Source organism: Mustela erminea, chromosome 11, assembly GCF_009829155.1.
Source record: "Mustela erminea isolate mMusErm1 chromosome 11, mMusErm1.Pri, whole genome shotgun sequence".
NCBI lineage: Eukaryota > Metazoa > Chordata > Mammalia > Carnivora > Mustelidae > Mustela > Mustela erminea.
In genome coordinates, this window is record NC_045624.1 from 89,480,595 (window position 1) to 89,499,731 (window position 19,137).

Below are 19,137 nucleotides of genomic sequence, written 5' to 3' on the forward strand. Positions count from 1 at the left end.
CACTTTATATATTCAAACCTAAAAAAGCACTTTCCTCAATACTGAGTGCAGGTAAACAAAGTTAATAGAAATTTAATCTTAAAGTCATACTTTAATTACTTCTACTTGTTTTTATTCTTTTGACAATCTACCTTAAAATAGTTTAGCCTTATAACTTGTGAAGACACATAACTACTAGTTTCCTTTTTCCTTTACTGCCTTGTTTACCCAATAACTTTCACACACAGCTACATATACTATTTAGGGCACAGCAATCCATTATAACTGCCCAGGTTAAAAATAGAAATAGCCACGTGAAATAAAACATTATGGCAGTTGATCATTATATATCTACTAAATAAAAGGGTTACCAAAGGTGAAGACAGAGGAGTAATCTGAAAGGAAAGAACATGATTAAATCTTTATACATTGAGATTATGCTAATAGTAATAGCATTTAAAAAAAAAAACATTTTAGAGTAGAACCACCTTGGAGCAATCTCATTAATATTCTGAATGAATGAATGAACACCTGAATGAATACTGCAGTCGTAACAAGGGTTAACACCTTGAGATGCTCATAACAATTTGAAATACACAGAAAAGATGACTTGAATACAAACAAACTAGTTGAAATTCAATGTGGTTCACAGTAAAGATGCAGTGGCTTTCTATTTGTAGAACAAAGAATCTCAAGCAAAAACATATAGATGACGAAAATATTCCCGAGTGCAATCATCTAGGCTTCAGAAAGAATATACACTTTTTACCATGCGATTCTCTCTTACCCCCTCCACCCCCCTGTATTTTTTAATGTTTGGCATAAGTGAACAACAAACCAGAATAGAATACACATTTTTAAAAGACTAATTTACTCATATTCTATTTAAGAGCAGCATACAACAACTTATAAATACAGCCTTTTAAAAAAGCATTCTTATATAAAACAGTGGAGGGGGGGAATCCCTGCTATACATATGAAGCACGGTTTAAGCCCAATACAACTGACCAATCAAAATTAGTGAACGCACTGCATCTCTCTGCAGTGGAGAGAAGCGACAAGGTAGGCTGTCATTCTGCAAAAGCTGCTCAGAACTGGCTTTCCTCTGAAAAGCAGTGCCATTCCTTTTTAGAGACTGAATCTAAATGTTGTCTCTGGAGACAAGAAGCCTTCAGTATGTTCAATTACTTCATTACGTTTTTCAGACGCTTATTGATTCCACAGTAGGAAGAGTGAGAGACTGCAGCAGCCTCTCGGCAGCACCACACGTCCCATACATTAGCAGGACCGCTGAGACAATGGCACAGTACAGACACATATTTTCATTAAGGTCTTTTCTGAAGAGATGTTTATGACCCTCTTCCCCCAGTCCTCTGCTAACAAGTGAACAAAATGAATCAATCAAAACTGGAAACGCTTCAACTACATCAGGAATGTATCAAATCTTTAGCGGAGGTAAGATGTGTTCCCTTATTAACAGTATAAACTGCTTTTGAACTGGCATAGTGGGGTAAAATTACTTTGAAAAATTTCAACCTAAATTTTAACAGTTTATTTGCTTAATTCTATTTATTGCTAAACATGTATTGTTTAGATTGACTTCTTTTAACATTTTAAATGTAATTTTTTTAGGATGCAATGTTAAATACCAAAAATTTTCTTTGTTGATTCACTAGGGAAACATCACCTTTTAAGTCACTTCAGACCTACTGAATATTCTTAATGTCATCAGGATAGTTTTTCTCAAGTGCTCAAAAAATGCTTTTATTTCTTAAAATGACCAGGTTTACTATTTAGCTATTATTTATTACTCAGTTTTAGGTTAAGTTCATTATCGGGCATGTTCACTGAAAATTATTTAATTTGCAGTTACATTTTGCATTACCTTTTGCATTTCAACTACATGAACAACCCATCAGTAGAAATTTATAAGCATCTTATCATGGGATATGTTTTAATCAGTTGATACTCAAACCATGTGCTAATAATTAAGCAAGCTACAATATTTCCCCAGTAGGAAACAGTGTTAAATTTATTGTAAAGGCAAGAGAGAATGACAGTATGTGTAGTGTATGCTAATTGATCATAATCTCTGAAAACATAGGCTAGCTTCTAAACTGAGAGCAGAAATTACTTTTAAACTGCAGCCTCTCCTTCACGGTTATATTTATGATGCTACCTCTATTACTAAATAACATAACGTTTGCAAAATCTGTTAGGAAAAGAAAATATTTAAAGAACCCCTTAAATTTATGTATGGGTGGTGGCTCTACTAATACAGTTTGCTTACTTTGATAACAAATTACTGTGTACGGTGTCGAAGTCAACAAAACTAAAGTAACTTGTGTTAATTGCAAATTATTAGGAACCCTATTTCTTAACCACTTTTTTTTTCTTTTTCACAAGGGCCCACAGCAGCTAATTCAGTATTTACAAGTGACAATATGAAGAATGCATCTGATCAAACACCTCTATAGCTGCCTGAACCAAAAACTGCAGGATATTCTTCTGACACATGAATTTAAGACATTAAGGAGTTAAAACCAGAAAATACACGTCCACATTACTGCTGGGATATAACACATGGACAGCAATCATCCTAAGAAGATGCTATATAAAATAGACACAAAAAGAAAAACAATTTAACTGCGAAAGCCTGAGAACAAAATGGTGAGCATTTTTAAAAGGGGAGTTTATACTTTAACATACCGGGATTGTGGAGCTGTTTCCTGAAGAAACAATGAGGCATGGAATGCCAAAAAGAGAATGCCATATATTAGCAGCAAGCTAAATAAAGCTTTATCATGTATTTTCTGCACTAAATATTCAGATATTCATAGCACTTGATATTACTAAAGGATTTTTTCATCTGAGTTTTAGGACTATGTATCCTCTTCTAATGAAAACAAATCAAATTAAATAGCAGATGGTTTTTATCAAAAGAACATGGACTGGATTTATAATACAAAGCAAGTTATGTGATCAAGAAATCATTTCAAACTAATGAGGACTGCTATAGATACAGATTTACATTTGTAACAGAAGGATGTCGAAATACATTTTAGAAGCTAGAAACCGTATGTCTCCTTTTTTGTTTTCACATGTTCTGGAAAATAAAGAGACACTATCATATATTCCCTCAAAGGGAAACACAATTCCTATAATTTGAGGAAGTTTCTCTTGGTCGTGACTTTTTAAGGCAAAACAAACACAAATATTTTGTACTGGTATTTAGAAATCCATCAGCCAACTAAATCTCACAATTCATGCAGTTTGAAGTATTGGAGAGAAAATGAAAGAATTTCTACAAGACATGAAATAAAACACAGCTACTTCACTGTTGTCAGGTAAAAATTCATGTCCAAATCTGTCAATGACATCATGAATCAATTTGTGAAAACCTGCTATAGTGAGCCAAAAGGCCAATAAGGCAACAGCAAACAGGTAGGTCAGAAGATGCATGCACCGCACCACACTGTTTAACATTTACAAAAGAAAACAATCTTGTTCTAGAGGAGACACGTTTTACTTAGTTACCCTCTAACTTGGCATTTCTGCTTTATCTAATTATAAATCTGATGACAAAGACCTGATGTTTAATCTGTCAGTTCTGAAAATCTGGCACACTTAAAATTTTCCATTTTCATATGATTTCACTGTTAGCTAAGACTTTCATTTGAGTATATGCCTTTAGTAATACCATATACCAAGCTCAAAGGAATTAATAATGTTATCATCTGTGTTTCTGAAATATCGCCCCTAAAATAATATGCATAAATAAAATTGTATTCTAAAAGCTATCGAAGATTACACCAAGTGAAAGGTTAACATGAATCTTGGAAATTATTAGTCTTTATAATTTATGTTTGATTATGATTTTGTAGTCAAAACGCTGTACTTGAAATGTGAAATATAGTTGGTTGTATGATTTTATGTTAACTGAATATAATTATTACTGACATGTTAGCCCAGAAAGTCAGACATTATTTTTATAAATTATTCTAACCCTCTATATATTAAAATATAGATTTATATGAATTGGCAAAAGAGCTTATTTTTTAATTGTTTTTAATTGTTGTTTTCCTCAAAATTACACACACCGGGTGATTTATTTACAAAAGGTTTCACATGGGATGTATAACTTTAAAAAAGATTCCTCAGAAAATGGGCTTTCAGATACTCCTTTTCCAAAATTTCATGTTTTACTTTAAAAAACCTGTTTAAACATATAAAATCAAATGATATGGCCTTTTAAACCACTCCAAAAATGATTATTACTTAACATGATATTAAATTTCAATTTCTTTCTTCCACAATAAATGAGAGGGTGTGGTCACAAAATAAATCATTCATTGGAGTGATTAGTACTCATTTACCAAGTTTTGTGGTGTTCTACTTTAACATAATGTCCTTTCTCATCCAATTTTTATTACATAAGTTTGTCCATTATGAAGTTTGATGAGCATTTGCACTACAAAATATGTAATATTTATCATTTGCCTACTTTCTAGGGGAGAGAGCTCCAAATATCCCCAAGCACACTGTAGACTCCTGAATAAGAGTTTCAACCAAGAACATGGACAATATGATTTTAAACAACTAGGGCTCTGTGCCATTTATCATTTTAAATGAACTCTTGTCCTGTTCATTTGAAATCTCATGAGAATAATTACACCTACACTAATTATGCTAGAACATATTAAAATAGCATTTATTACCCACCTACTCACAACACTTTAAAATGAAATATTAAAACACCAGGCTAAAATTAGTTTTGCATACTGAGTAGTTTTATTGTACAAAAAGATACCATATCTCAAAAAGCCTGAAAAACCCAAATGAGGAAAATCTTTGGGGATCTTGAGTTATTTTCAACTATAAAGGAGTTAAAGGGAGAATCCAATTCCCTGTTACATCAAAACAATGCAACCTCGATGTCTCCTAATTCTGCCTTTGCCATTAATAGTTTAGAAACTTAAAAATTAAGCCAAGTACACAATAAAAAGACTTTTTTTAAAAAAAACAAGGAACACATGTTTTATACGTCATTTAAATTGCCAAATATCAAAGAGTTTATTCTATTTCACTTTCTAGGAAAAACACCAACTGCTCCAAAAGAATGTGTTTTTCTCCCATTCTGGAAATCAACATGCAGTCTGAATCTAACATTACAGTGCGAGATGACATTGATGACATCAACACCAATATGTACCAACCACTATCATATCCATTAAGCTTTCAAGTGTCTCTCACCGGATTTCTTATGTTAGAAATTGTGTTGGGACTTGGCAGCAACCTTACCGTATTGGTACTTTACTGCATGAAATCCAACTTAATCAACTCTGTCAGTAACATTATTACAATGAATCTTCATGTACTTGATGTAATAATTTGTGTGGGATGTATTCCTCTAACTATAGTTATCCTTCTGCTTTCACTGGAGAGTAACACTGCTCTCATCTGCTGTTTCCATGAGGCCTGTGTATCTTTTGCAAGTGTCTCAACAGCAATCAACGTTTTTGCTATCACTTTGGACAGATATGACATCTCTGTAAAACCTGCAAACCGAATTCTGACAATGGGCAGAGCTGTAATGCTAATGATATCCATTTGGATCTTTTCGTTTTTCTCTTTCCTGATCCCCTTTATTGAGGTAAATTTTTTCAGTCTTCAAAGTGGAAATACATGGGAAAACAAGACACTTTTGTGTGTCAGTACAAATGAATACTACACCGAACTGGGAATGTATTACCACCTGCTAGTACAGATCCCAATATTCTTTTTCACTGTCATAGTAATGTTAATCACATACACCAAAATCCTTCAGGCTCTTAACATTCGAATCGGCACAAGATTTTCAACAGGGCAGAAGAAGAAAACAAGAAAGAAAAAGACAATTTCTCTAACCACACAGCATGAGACTACAGACATGTCACAAAGCAGTGGTGGGAGAAATGTGGTCTTTGGTGTAAGAACTTCAGTCTCTGTAATAATCGCCCTCCGGCGAGCCGTGAAACGACACCGTGAGCGACGGGAAAGGCAAAAAAGAGTCTTCAGGATGTCTTTATTGATTATTTCTACATTTCTTCTCTGCTGGACACCCATTTCTGTTTTAAATACCACCATTTTATGTTTAGGCCCAAGTGACCTTTTAGTAAAATTAAGGTTGTGTTTTCTAGTCATGGCTTATGGAACAACTATATTTCACCCTTTATTATATGCATTTACCAGACAAAAATTTCAGAAGGTCTTGAAAAGTAAAATGAAAAAGCGAGTTGTTTCCATAGTGGAAGCTGATCCTCTGCCTAATAATGCTGTAATACACAATTCTTGGATAGATCCTAAAAGAAACAAAAAAATTACCTTTGAAGACAGTGAAATAAGAGAAAAATGTTTAGTACCTCAGGTTGTCACAGACTAGGGAAAAATCTAAGTTTCATTAAGCCCACATTTAAATTGTAAAAAAATGAAATTACTGCCAAATATAAGAAAAAACATTTTAAGTATTGGTTATGTTGTAAATTTTTGATGTAAATGTCAAGATTAGATTAGGTCATATATATTCAATTTCTTCATTACAATGTATTTGTTGCATGGCAGTCTGTTAAAGTAATATTGTGTATATTTTGTCAATATTATGTCCATCAGAAGATATTCATGTAAGTCATATTTTCTAAATAATAAATACATAGCCTTAAAACAGTGTATAACTTTAAAATGTAACTGACACAGGTATCCCTTTCTTTTTTTTATGAGGTGTATTTGTTTCTACGCCACAAGCTATAGAGCTATTTATATAAATGACAAGTGGAATAGCACTTTAATATAAGAACAAAAATTATGGTCTCCAATCAAAATAATTCAGAATTTTCTATGTCACTACATTATGTTTTCTGGTATAGTATACTCGCTATAATATTTGATGCATCAAAAATAATGAACTATGTGTGAAACTTTATCCTTTTTTTTGAATGCAGAAAATTGTAGAATTTATCAGGATTTTAAAATTTAAGAACCAAGAAACAACCCTGTATATATACTCTAAGATAGGGAAACTTTGAAATTCAAGTTTATTATGAAAAAGAGATTGATTTTCTAAGATCAAGGGCACTATGCCTATAAATAAATGAATAAACCGACAATAAAGGGAAGGAAGAAAATTAAAGCACCAGCCTCTTTTCTTCCTTCCTCACTTTGCTTGAGTCTAAGCCAAATGTTCTGGATTAATATAGTACACTGGTAAAAACCAGTGCATTAAATAAACTAACTTCCTAACTTTATTTAAGTCAGCCTTTTTGTATACCAGAAGTCAGCTGTTAAAATCTGAATAAAAGAAAGAAAAAGACTTTCTATATCATTGTAGAGAAGCTGCACAAAGCCAATGATTTCTAATTTTAGATATATAGCAACTTTAGAGTTATAAAATTTACACAAGTTTCCTATACTACGATAACTTCCAAATGTTTCAAAGAACAATAGTTCTATTTCCATTCTTAAAATCATGTAAGTGGCAATAAATCTTGTCAATTTTTTTACTTTACACCACTTAATCTAACTTTAATCTCTGTGTCTCCGATCTTCAATTCATGTTGGAACTCTATGAAATTACTAACCCTAATTACAGATAAAAGGTTTGGGAATCTCATATCAAACAAATATTTTCCAACTGTTATAATCCAGTAATCTATCAGTGAGTGCTAATTACCACTATATCAGAAAAACAGCAATAAGTTATCTTAAATAGGCAAATACAGTTCTTGCTACCTTATAATTAATAACTGGGCAACTTTTTATTCTATTTTTTTTTTAACACTGTGTCCATCAAATTAAGTAACAACTCATCTTTAAATAAAATTCTATGTCAAGGAATTCAATAATACATTACTTTTACATAAATAAGTGAGGTTGAGATTTACCCAGTCTAGTTTACTGAATACATTAATCCTTGAGAGAAATGAACACCATGCAATAGCTTGAATTTCCTGAGGTTACATGGGAAATTTAATGTGATTTATTTTTGATAATGTTAACATGTCAAATCTTAGCAAAGGAACAGTGTCCTTCTTTCTTGTTTTCTACTTTCATGGAATTAAAGATATACTTCAATTTGACAAAATTAGCATAAGAAAATAGACATTTTTCAGAACCCTGTAGAGAAATTAAGACTTCATAGGTAAGGGTATTAAAATTTTTTTCATTCAGTAAACATATTTGGCACAGAATATCTCTTAATATAGCCATTAAAATTTTTTAAACTAATTTTATACTTAAACTTCCAAGCATAAATTATAATTGTATTTAGTTTTATAATCTTCATAAAAATTAGACTATTTTTAGAATTTTCATATTAAGAGAAACCCTTTGTGTCTTAAATATTTTTAGTCTTTAAGTCTATAAGCATGCCAAAGAACTTGGTTAAAAAACATTTTAAAATATATTTGCCTAAACTGCTTTCATGCCCTCTTGTGTTCTGTAATAAGAAATCTAACAAAATAATAAATGGCAAATATTATAATGTTGCCTTTTAAACTGTTATTATTTCTATGCTTGACACTAGAACAGACAATTAACAAGCATTTTTGCCCTCCTGTAATGGACTTTCAAGTATTCAAAAGTAACATCCACTGTTTTACAACAAAGAAAATTCATACCTACCAAACAACTTCTAATTGCTTTTTAATGTTAAATAGTATGTAATATGTAAACCAAAATAATATTTATATTAGAGGATCAGCTTTTGAAAACAAGTCACAAATATGCTTAAAATTAATGACCTCAGCTTAAATAAGAGAATGAGAAGCTTAGACAACTTTAAGTGTTTGTTCTATGAAAAGGTGAAATGTTTTTATTTTCCTCATGATGGGCTTCACCAAAATGTGTGTGTCTTTCACTGTATTTCTAATAATTTTATGGGAAAAAATATAAATACCAATTTTTCATGTTAGAATGAAAACTGTAAATGCAAAAGCAACAGCGGTAACAGTAAACTCAATATGGATCCTTCTGCCACAAATCACAGGCACAGGCATCCATTTATATATAGTTAACTGGGTTAGTTCTTCAAAACCACAGAAGTAAGAACTATTATTTTAAAAACAAATCAAACTTGAGCTCAGTAAGATATGGAACTCTCTTGCTTGCTAACTCCAGGAGGTCATTAGTCTACTAATTAGTCTGAACAGATGTTCAAACCTATTATGAAAGTTTAAGAATTTATAATTATGCTTTAAAAAAATGCCATCCATAATATTTCTGATCTCACAACGGTAAGTCAATTTTTAGGTATGTGGTCTATTTGTCTATTTTTTTAATCCCCCAAATAAAATGATAGCAAAATCTAAGTTCTCTGGGCATTAAAAATCAAACTCCTCATTTAATTGAGGTTTGACTGAAAGATGAAAACCGAAAGATAAGAAAGCAGGTGCTTAGTAAGACTTTAGTCAACACGGTAATTTGACTATTTTCCAAAGTCTTCTAAAAGACTATTTTCTGAAGTCAATAAAACTTTTAGTTTCATTACATCTTGATTGTACATTTAAGTAAGCTTAGTAATTCAATTAATATTTGAATCCTTACAGTGTAGAAGGCACTATGTTAGGTACACATATACATATGGAATACAGTCATTACCCTGGAAGCTTAACCTAGAATCAAGGTAGTTAAAAGTCTGGCAATACCTACAAAAAGGCAGAATGCAGTAAATAATATGAAAAAAAAAAAAAAAGCAATGTTCTTAAACTTAAGAAGAAAGGAATTATGTTGGATTTAAGAACAATATAAATAAAAGCATTATTGAAGAAACCTACTGAAGCAGATTTAGAAATGGTAAATTGCTCTCTTTAGAAGGAAAGTTATACAATAGTGAGAAACTGATCTGTTAGGTTAAGCTGGGGCCAAAGACAGAAAGAAGGCTTTAAATATCGGCAGAGATATTTGAGCAGGGGAATAAGACAATGATAAATGGGTTATAAATCAATCAATCAATCAGTCAATCAATCAGCAATATGTAGAAAGGGTTGATTGAGTAAGACACGTAACAGGAAGCTGAGAAACCAAATCGCTGCTTGTGTAAGACACAGAAGATGGAAAGCCATAGTTCACCCCAACAGGTAATGAAAGGCCTGGCAAAAAGTGCTGGCAGAAGCTGTGCAAAGGAGCATACATGTGTGACAGGCAACGTGAAGGCAGAATCGATAGGGTATGTCAACTGACTAAAAAGGCAACTGGTATAAGAAATTGAAGAATCAAAAATGATGGCCAAAAAAAAGACTAAAAACCAGACTATCTTCAACAATCTAAGAACTTTTAAATTGTTTTGCATAAAGTACATGGATAATGAGGGCAAAAACAGAAAGAATTTCTGGCAACGCAAAAAATTCAATTAAGTGAAATAAATGACATTATTCAAGAATGTTCTAGTTATTACACACTATTCAAAATGAAAAATTCAAATTGATGTTTTAAAATATCTATATTTTGCATATTGGTTTATTCAGTTTTTCCACTAAGCCACATATTTTCTTCTCCAGTGATTATTTAATTACCAAAATTTATCAACAATGAAAAAATGCCAAGGTATATAAAGTAAAAAATATAAGTAGCATTCTTTGCTCATAATAATTATGAATATCTACCCAAGTCATTATATATATGTCTCCTTCATTCTTTGTTAATGGCTCCATAAAAATAATTTTTTAAAAATTAAAAAACAGATAGAAACAATTCTAAAAAATGATAATGATAAAATATAAAATAGTTAAACTCTCTTCTATTATAATTAAATAATTTGAAGCTACACTTCAAGACCATCTTGAAAAAAGTAAGAAAGGTAACTTGTCAAATTGTGAGGCAGGCTATTTTTCTAAATGGAGAGAAGCAGCAAGGAAAAAGACAGAAAATTATATATTTTTTCCTTCCTTTTCACTAAATAAGATGAGAAAGAAAAAAAAACTGAAGAAAACTTGTGGAGCTTATTTTCTTTACAACTCAGAAAAGCACACTTGATGTACTCCTTGCGAATGCAAGCAATCTCCCTGAGGGACAGCAGTGAACTCAAGATAGCTAAACATGAGATTAATAATAAATGTTAGGGGAAAAGGGAGCTCAGACGATATTACAAAAGAGGAAAAAAAGGAGATAATTAAACTTAGACAAGGCAGGAAAAAGATCTAAAATACTCAGAGATACTCAGCTTTTAGAGAAATAAAATGGGAATACAGAATTGTGGGTTAGAGTTCATAGAAGAAAACTTGAAGACTGACTTTTTCTTAAAGCATTCAAAAAGATTAAAGCAATTTTTTTAAAGGAAACTCCAGTTAACAAACTGGGCAGATTAGTAATATAATAATAGATTACACAATACAAAGTAGAATGCAAATTAGGATGATAGAACAACTCACAAACGTTTGGAACAGAGGAGTACTGAGATGGAGAAGTAAATGGAAATCTGGGCTCATCTTAATATGAAAGCTTTCACCTTTTAAAGAATATTCAGTTTCTGCAGGAGAGAAAGAGCTGAGCAAACTTAAACACAGTATTTCTTCCCTTGCTCATGTTAAAATAATGTGTGAAAATAATCCGAAGTATCTCTGCCCTTCTATTCACACATTTTTTTTTAAACAGGCCTCTATAAGCTATATCCATGGCTTTCAAGCATGACAGCTTTGTACTTCCACCAGCAAGTGGTAAAAAGTACTGTCATTCCTGTCACTGCCACCAATACCAACTCCTAGCACTATCAAACCCTGAAGCATCAAGTAAGATAAAGGAGGAGAGCGGACTCTATCTGCGATTGAGGTCATTTTCCATGACAGCAGTGTGTCATATATTTCTGAGAGGCATTATGCAAGGCGGGCTACCAAAGTACATCTACCAGTTTTTCAAGGCGGAAACTAAAAGGAGCGAGAGAATCTTATTACTCTTATTATGAAGTTCATAGATAACTGCTTTCCACTCAGACAGCTGTGGACATACAATAACAGTAACAGAAGCAAACTGAAAAATTTTTAATTTAACATAAATTTTTAAAAAGGTTAATGCTAACAAGTGAGAGTTCTGACCACCTTAGACACAGACTGGAAGAGTGAGAAATACATAGAAGACTGAATCATATATATATATATGCACATATATATACACACACATACATACATACATATAGCACATCCATTAATACTACATAAATCCCACCTGTCATATACTGTGTACTGTGTATATGTATATTTGTTATCTACCCAAAGATACGTATTTCACTCTAATATTGCTAATGTCTTAAAACAGGCTGAAATGTAACAAATCAAATGTAGTCTACATTTTTATAGTTTTTCCCCAATTGTTAAAAAACTGTAGTCTTTCTGCTATTAAATTTTTCCAGCTATCATTTCTTACAAGCAACAAAATGCTAGCAAACCATAGCTACCTAACTTTATAAAACAGTCTTTAATCCATACAATACAATAATAGTCTGTAATACTACTATAACCTTTGATAATACTTCTCCAAAAAGTGCCTGATATATACTAACTGATGAGTAAATATTAGTGAAATTTAAATGAACAATTTTTAAACTTCTGACCCCATGTATCTTGTTTGGGAGAGTATTTTTCAAAATGTAACTCCCCTATATGAGAATATTCTATGGTGCTTGTTTGAAATTCCAATTTCTGCTCCTCCCTGCTTAGACTTAATGAATCAGAATATCTATGGTTGCAGTTCTGACTAGTAAGTTTTAATAAATACTCTTGGGTGATTTGTGCGTTAAAGCTTAAGAACTACTACTTTCTATACTAGAAGATAGACTATGTGTCAAAGCAACAGACAATCAAGTAACCCATAACAAAAAGGTACAGAAGCAGCTCTGAACTCAGTTCAGGCCATAATGCCTCCCTGAAGAAAAAAAAAATTTTTTTTAAAGATTTTATTTATTTATTCAACAGAGAGAGAGAGAGATCACAAGTAGGCAGAGTGGCAGGCAGAGAGAGAGGGGGAAGCAGGCTCCCCGCTGTGCACAGAGCCCAATGCAGGGCTTGATTCCAGGGTCCTGGGATCATGACCTGAGCCGAAGGCAGAGGCTTAACCCACTGAGCCACCCAGGCGATCCCTGAAGAAAAAATGTTTAAGCTTACTTCATTTTAACTAATAAAATTTTAGCTAAATTATATATACTACAATCCAGCAGGACATTTGCTTCCTAAGAACTAAAATGTATTTATTCATTGATTCATTCACTCATTCATCCAAGAAATATTTTTGAGCATATAGAAAAATATTTTGAGTATAGAAATAAGATCCAATGAAGTTTGAAATGAAGTTTGGCTTTCCCTGAACTTAGAGATGATGGTAAGTGCTAAGAGAAAGTAAAGCATGGTAAGGGAGAGAGTGATGAGGGTTTATTTGTGTAGCACTGTCAAGAAAGTGAACTATTGACCAATAAGTTTTGTTGCTTAAGAGAATGAGCATGGCTTTACAGCTTTACACAGTCCTACAGTTATTAAGTTAGATGGTCCTTGAAGAACCGATGACTTATACTCAACAGGTGCCCTCTTCCCTGGGCATTTCCCTTTCAATGTGTTTAGTTGTTAATAACTCTTACATTATTTTCATGTTAGGAGGAAATTAACTATGGAAATAGGAATATTAATGACTTAGAAAAAGGTCTAGCACAGTAGCTGGCATATAGCAGATGTACTACAAGGCTCGTTGACCTATAGCATTGAAAACTTGAAATAGGACTGAATTTTGATTTTCTCTCTAGAATTCCACACGATCTCAATCCGCAGTGTTCAGTTTTCTCTGTGAGAAATCTTTCAATAATCATAACTGACCTTACTGAATGCTTACTGTGATAATAAATGAGTTACTGTGTTAAATCTTTAGATTATCATCTTACAAATCCTCATACCAACACTCTGAGGGAATTCTTGCTGATATTTTTCCTCTGGATGAGAAAATATGCTGAGAGAACTTAGGTGACCTGCTCTGTTTCACATAGCTTGTTGGAGATAAAATAGTTTTGGAGCCAAGGTTATCTTCCTAAAGTTTTATTTCCCTAAAAAAAGCTATCTAGGCAAAAAGTTTCATTTAAAAATCATACAGTCAGGGGCGCCTGGGTGGCTCAGTGGTTTAGGCCTCTGCCTTCAGCTTGAGTCGTGATCTTGGGGTCCTGGAATCGAGCTCCACATTAGGCTCTCTGCTCAGCGGGCAGCCTGCTTCTCCCTCTCTCTCTGCCTGCCTCTCTGCCTACTTGTGATCTCTCTCTGTGTCAAAGAAATAAATAAAATCTTTGAAAAAAAATAAAAATAAAAATCATACAGTCAGAAGATTAAACATTACCAAACATGAAACATGACACTATAAAGTGCTATTTACTTTTACTACATTCAAACAAAATACTCAGTTAATTGTAAAACTGCACAGCTACCATTTGTTGAAATGTTACTTTATTCTATACAAAAGGTAAGTACTATACAGGCACATTTTTGCTAATTTCAAAACAAAACTTCTATTAAAACATAATACTATACATGAGGAATAAGAATAACTTTTAAAATAATTGTAGTGGAGATGCCTGGGTGGCTCAGTCAGTTAAGCTGCTGCCTTAGGCTCAGGTCATGATCCCAGGGTTCTGGAATCGAGTACCACATGGGGCTCCCAGCTCAGCAGGGAGCCTGTTTCTCCCTCTGCCTGCTGCTCTCCCTGATTGTGCTTACTTGCTCTTTCTCTCTCTCTCTCTGACAAATAAATAAGTAAAATCTTAAGAAAAAATAAAAACAAAATAAAATAATTGCAGTGAAAATACTAAAAACTATATTTTGTGCATCTTTTGAGCACATATCACTCATGTCACTTAGATAGGTGTCACAAATTTTTTTTGTTATTATTATTTCCTCTGTGCCATAAACACAAGTAGAGAATATTTGGCTCCTCTTTGATAATTTATGACAACTTTAGTATCCTTTCCTGTTTTATAATAATTAAATGACACTGATAAAAAATACTTCAAATGGTATTGCAGAAACACCACCTTGGAAACATTTCTTATTAACTTTTTCACTAAAATTCCTCCCAACAACATTGATATTAATTATCACTCTCACTTTTTAGCATTTCCACTGAACCACAGAACCAATCCATAACAAGTTATCAATGAAAAGGGACTGCTACTAAATACAATTTAAATATATAAAAACAATAGTACAGGTAATCGGATAGAGCCACTTTACAGAAAAATATTTCCAAATAATATATTCCAGATAAACAATGAATCTGGTTTAGGATTCCTAGAGTCTCATAAAGTCCAATGAAATTGTGTACAAAACTCATGGGAATTTTGAATCTGTGCTTTTTCCCTGGAGCAAACAGTTACAAATTCATTAAGATTCTCATGAGAGTATCTAAAAACTAAAATCCAAATTGAAACCCAAATAGAAATCCCAAACTAAAACAAAAACTATTATGAAAGTGGGAAAGTAAAATTGGTAAATGCTACACGTTAATTACATCCAGCCTTATTTTAAGGAGAATGTAAGACAACTTTTAAAAGCATACAATTTTAGATACAACTAAATGAAAAAATAATGAATCAGACCAATAAGGAGTATAAGAATGAAAAAAAACAAAACAAAATTAACCTTGGTATAAAATGTAAAAAACAAAATGCTTATCATTAAGCCCTGCATTCTTATAAGAAATGAGTAAATGAGTAAAAAACTGTCCCTATATTTTCTATAAGGTCATATAAAAAGAGAAAAGAAATTATATGACTATTAGCACTGATAAAATAAAGATTCCCTCATTGTTCAATAGAAATACTAAGTGTTCATAATATTGAAAGCAGATTGCAATGCCCTTTCATGGATCTTCTCAGAAAGTACATAATGTGTAAACAATGTTTTTATAACAACTTTTTTTTAATGCTTTTTGGTTTTTTTTTTTTAAAGATTTTATTTATTTATTTGAGACAGAAATCACAAGTAGACAGAGAGGGAGGCAGAGAGAGAGGGGAAGCAGGCTCCCCGCTGAGCAGAGAGCCTGATGCGGGGCTCGATCCCACGACCCTGGGATCATGACCTGAGCTGAAGGCAGAGGCTTTAACCCACTGAGCCACCCAGGCGCCCCTGGTTTTTTTTTTTTTTTAAGATTTTATTTATTTATTTGACAGACAGAGATCACAAGTAGGCAGAGGGGCAGGCAGAGAGAGAGGGGGAAGCAGGCTCCCTGCTGAGCAGAGAGCCCGATGCGGGGCTCGATCCCAGGACCCTGAGATCATGACCTGGGCCAAAGGCAGAGGCTTAACTCACTGAGCCACTCAGGTGCCCCTATTTTTTTAATGCTTTTATAAAAGATTCATTTATTTGAGAGAGAGTGCACGCACACATGAACAGGGAGAGGGGTAAAGGGAGAGCGAGAGAAACTCAGGCAGACTTCCCCCGAGCATGGACCCTGAGATCATGATCCAAGCCAAAATCAGTATCAGAATTTCAACCTGCTAAGCCACCAAGCAGCACCCTAACGACCTTCTCTTTTAAGTTTATTTTTTAGTAATCTCTATACCCAACCTGAGGCTCGAACTCACAATCCGGAGATCAAGAGTTGCATGTTTTAAAAGAGCCAGACAGATGCCCCTTTATGACAAGTTTAAAGACAACTGAAGTCTCAGACAGTTATTGATTGATATCCTCCAATGTACAAAAATGGCCACAACAATCTCACAGAAAAGGCAAGAAGTCTCATAAGGCTGATTATAATTTTCCTCAAGAACAATAATGGCATCAAACTAAAGGGAAATTCAGTAAAAGAATTATTATATAGTAATACAATATAATTTTGGTTTAATCCAAAGATGGATTCCAGAACATTAAACCAATGGATCTCAACCATTTCACACACATCTAAGAGGTCAATCAGACTGGCCGGAAGAGAGATGTGGCACTTCCAAATGAAAATACGACAGGTGTTCTTAAAAACAAAATGAAGTCTCCAGTTAATTCGCCCCACTCCCCAACCTTCTGAGATTCTCTAATCAAGAGAAATAGACAGAGTGATTAGCCATCAGAAAAAAGTATCCTTGGGGTGCCTGAGTGGCTCAGGTGGTTAAGTGTCTAACACTTGATTTCAGCTCAGGTCATGATCTCAGGGTCATGAGATCCAGCCCCATGTCAGGCTCTGCATGCAATACAGAGTCTGCTTAGTATTCTTTCCCTCTCCTTCTGCTCTTCCTCCCACCCTACCACACTCATGTCCTGTCTCTCCAAAGAAGGGAGGGAGGGAGGGAAAGAGAGGAAGGAAGAAAGGGAGGAGAGGGAGAGAAAATTGTGCTTAAATTTTCTCTCTCAACAAAATTCTAGAAAAAAATAATCGGCAGAAAAATAGTTAAGTGAAAAGCCATAAACGTGAATAACCATCTGAGCTGAGGGAAAAACTAACATCACGACACTCCACTCTCGCACAGAAGTGGTTGTTAGCAAATTCTGAAACGGCAAGTTAAAGAACTGAATTTTTATCAACTAATTTGAAGATAAATCTACATTGCCTGAAATATCTCATCATCATTAAAATATCTTCCTACCAATGATTCAAAGATACAGTGAGAACAGAAACAATAAGAGCTAAAAGAAAAGAACTGAGCCTTCAATGACATGATAAAAGATACCATATAAATATTTCGTCACTGTTGTTAAATACAAGAAATGAGATATGAGTAGCTTTTACTTTTAAATATCATATTCTTCTATCAGCACCATTTATATTAAACACAACTAACTTCTCAAACTACTTAAATGTTTCTAAAAACTTTCATAACATATGTCACAGGATCTAGTAGGCAAATTCACAAAGTACCCAGATGAATGTGTCAAGCAGCAATAACTATAAAATCCTAGTTACTCTCACAAGCAAGTCTGTTATCTTGGAGACTTTAAAAAAAAAAATTAAAGTACTTTAAATGGCCCATTAGAATAGCATTTAATCCTCACCTGTCCAAATGTGAACATTTCATAAAAGGTTTGAGTTGGATAAACTTACAAAAGTGGTGGTGGTAACACAAGTATGTCTACATCAGTATCACAAGGCAAAACAGAACCTCAATCAGAGTAGAAATGAAGAGCAAAGTAAAGGGAACACAGGCCCAGCAGCACCCCTTCATCTGCAGTTTTGCTTTCTGCGGTTTCGGTCACCCTGGTCAGCCACAGTCCAGAAGCAAGTGATCGTCCCTTTGTCCTATCATCATAAGGCCAGAAGCAGCCTCGCACTACATCAAAGCGCCTGCCTCATTCACCTCACTTCACCTCAAAGTGTAAGCATTTTATCATCTCTCATCATCGCGAGAAGACGACGGGGTATAGGCAAACCAAGTATCTTGAGAGAGACCACATTCCCATAATATTTATTACAGTGTAATGTTAGAATTGTTCCCTTTCCTAATTATCAATATTAATCTCTTACGGTGCCTAATTTATAAATTAAATTTTGTCATAAAGGGCCGCCCAGGTGGCTCAGTGAATTAAAGCCTCTATTTCGGCTCAGGTCATGATCCCAGAGTCCTGGGATCGAGCCCCGCGTCAGGCTCTCTGCTCCGCAGGGAGGCTGCTTCCTCCTCTCTCTCTCTCTGCACCCCCCCTCTACTTGTGATCACTCTCTGTCAAATAAATAAGTAAAATCTTAAGAAAAAAAAAATTTGTCATAGATATGTATGTATAGGAAAAGGCATGATACATATAGGGTTCGGTCAGTACTATCTGTGGCTTCAGGCATCCACTGGGGGGTCTTGGAATGTACCCCTACAGATGAAGTGTGTGTCAGGGGGGAACTACTGTACCTGGAAAAGCTGCAGAAAGGAAACAACAATTAAGATGAACTTTGACAGCATCTGGGCAACAACAGCATATCAAGCAGAGACAACAAGCATGAGCAATTACAGAGCAAAAAGAAAACAAACTCTTCAGACGGGACCAATTCAATTTGGCTGGTGCACAAACTATGAATATTAAAGCAGGGAGAGATAAAGCTGGAGAACAGGCTATATTCATGTTTTATCAGGCAGAACATTTTTTTACTTAAACCCAAAGCCCAGTGAGTGTCTTTACAGATTTGACAACGTGTGATGACATCTAAGATACATACATATACTTACACTTCCTATCATCATAGTTTAGGCCTTTA

The 19,137-nt window shown here is 33.8% G+C and overlaps 2 protein-coding genes across 7 annotated transcripts in view; one reads left to right on the plus strand and one right to left on the minus strand.

Moving 5' to 3' along the window:
* The window catches only part of COG5 (component of oligomeric golgi complex 5), a 293,532-nt gene that overhangs the window by 213,153 nt on the left and 61,242 nt on the right, over positions 1-19,137 (minus strand). The gene's annotated exons all lie outside the window — the stretch shown is intronic.
* GPR22 (G protein-coupled receptor 22) lies at positions 1,000-10,472 on the plus strand. 4 transcript variants are annotated; one of them, XM_032304096.1, is made up of 3 exons: positions 1,000-1,434; positions 2,386-3,423; positions 5,074-10,470. In XM_032304096.1, exon 3 carries the CDS (start codon positions 5,099-5,101, stop codon positions 6,398-6,400), a length of 1,302 nt encoding a protein of 433 aa, XP_032159987.1. In that variant the 5' UTR covers positions 1,000-1,434; positions 2,386-3,423; positions 5,074-5,098; the 3' UTR covers positions 6,401-10,470. The 4 variants fall into 4 exon arrangements, with proteins under 4 accessions (XP_032159987.1, XP_032159988.1, XP_032159986.1 ...); XM_032304097.1 differs by having other exon boundaries at positions 2,386-3,326; XM_032304098.1 differs by having other exon boundaries at positions 1,001-1,434; positions 2,386-2,649.

What these genes read in the sequence shown, in the direction of transcription:
- GPR22 (XM_032304095.1), top strand. Translation starts at nt 5,099, where the DNA reads ATGTGTTTTTCTCCCATTCTGGAAATCAACATGCAGTCTGAATCTAAC.